At 35.4% G+C, this 1,392-nt stretch overlaps 1 protein-coding gene across 1 annotated transcript in view; it reads right to left on the bottom strand.

Annotated features, from left to right (window-relative positions):
* Positions 1-422, bottom strand: part of LOC122801096 (ceruloplasmin) — a 452,049-nt gene extending 451,627 nt beyond the window's left edge. The window contains exon 1 of the mRNA XM_044070617.1: positions 176-422. Within this exon, the coding sequence (XP_043926552.1) occupies positions 176-330 (155 nt within the window). The 5' untranslated portion in view covers positions 331-422. The remainder of the gene's footprint in view (positions 1-175) is intronic.
* Between the last annotated feature and the right edge of the window lie 970 nt (positions 423-1,392).

The following is a 1,392-nucleotide window of genomic DNA, read 5'->3' as shown; positions in this document are numbered from 1 at the left end:
TGGTGGTGTTTGGCATTTATGCAATGATTGGTATTTCTTTATGAAATTATTTGTATTTCTGTTTTTCTCTATTCCATTCACAAAGACAGCAGTGCTAATAGCATTTCTATTCATACTTTCCTCATCTCCCCCACCATTCCCCATCCCCCATACAGCATTATATAAATTCACTTACTCATCTTCTCCAACAGGTTTTCCGGTTATTAAATTCTTCTTGCTAGGGGCATAGTTCCACATCACTTCTCTGATTCCAATGAAATACTCTCTTTGTACTGCCAAGACTGCAGCACAGAAATACAGTAGCAGCAGCAGCAAACAGTGCTTTGCCATATTTACCACTGTATAAATTTTCGATATCTTTAATCACTGATACTTCTGAAAGTAATGGCTAGGAAGGTAGGAGTCCTGCAGAAAAAAAGCAGGCTGTCTCATTCTTTATATATATATGTACTAGGTGTTACTGACTCTTAAGTGGAACTTCCAGATTTGCCAAACTCCAAAAAACAATGTTGTCAAAGCAAACACAGCCTTTGGATACACTAATGCAAGAATATGAGAAAACCTTTGAATTTTGGGAAATTATTCACTTTGTAATCTGTCCAATGGCACAAGAATCAAAGCATTGCAACATGTTTGATGAGCAAACTTTGCGTACTTCAGCAAAGCTACTTTAACTTCCTTGGTTTAAACTCCTTTCAGGACACCAGTGCTCATCTAATTTTCATTTGAAAGAACATTGTTATCAACAAGGGCAAACACAATATGCTATGTCATTAAGGCCTGGGTTTTAATATGGAGTGGACTCAGAGTTGTAATAATTATGCATTAACTATCCATTCTTGCTGATATAACTTAAACAGAACCTATGCTACATTTCCCTTTTGTTTTTGCAACCCTGACACTTACACTGATTAAAACATGTTCTTGCAAGCAGTGTTTTGTCCTTTCATTAAATATTCTGCAGCAGTATTCAGTGTTGCCTTTCTGGAATCATATACTATATGAATCCAACACTGCCCACATTTATGATATAATGTAATAAACTGCATTTTTCTTAGTAGTACATTAATTCTAATCATCACCCTGCACTAGTATTGTCTAAGATAAATATACTTTCAAACATTTCCAGAGTACATGGCAGAGTAAGCAGCAGAATATATCAGCAGACTGGAAACAGCACTCTATGACTGCTCCTCTCTACGTTATCTGTAATATAATGCTTTCTCTATCATCCACAACAGTGATTGATATATATATATATATATATATATATATATATATATATATACCTGACATAAAAGAAGTGCATGATCCGACTACAGGTGCATGGAAAAACAAATGACTATCATGATCATGATGATGCCAGTGAGCGAAAATGGTTTGCTGTGAGCT

This window comes from Protopterus annectens, chromosome 4.part1 (genome assembly GCF_019279795.1).
Source record: "Protopterus annectens isolate FY-2018-M chromosome 4.part1, PAN1.0, whole genome shotgun sequence".
NCBI classification, from domain to species: Eukaryota; Metazoa; Chordata; order Ceratodontiformes; family Protopteridae; genus Protopterus; species Protopterus annectens.
This window is presented reverse-complemented; position numbering and strand designations above follow the sequence as displayed.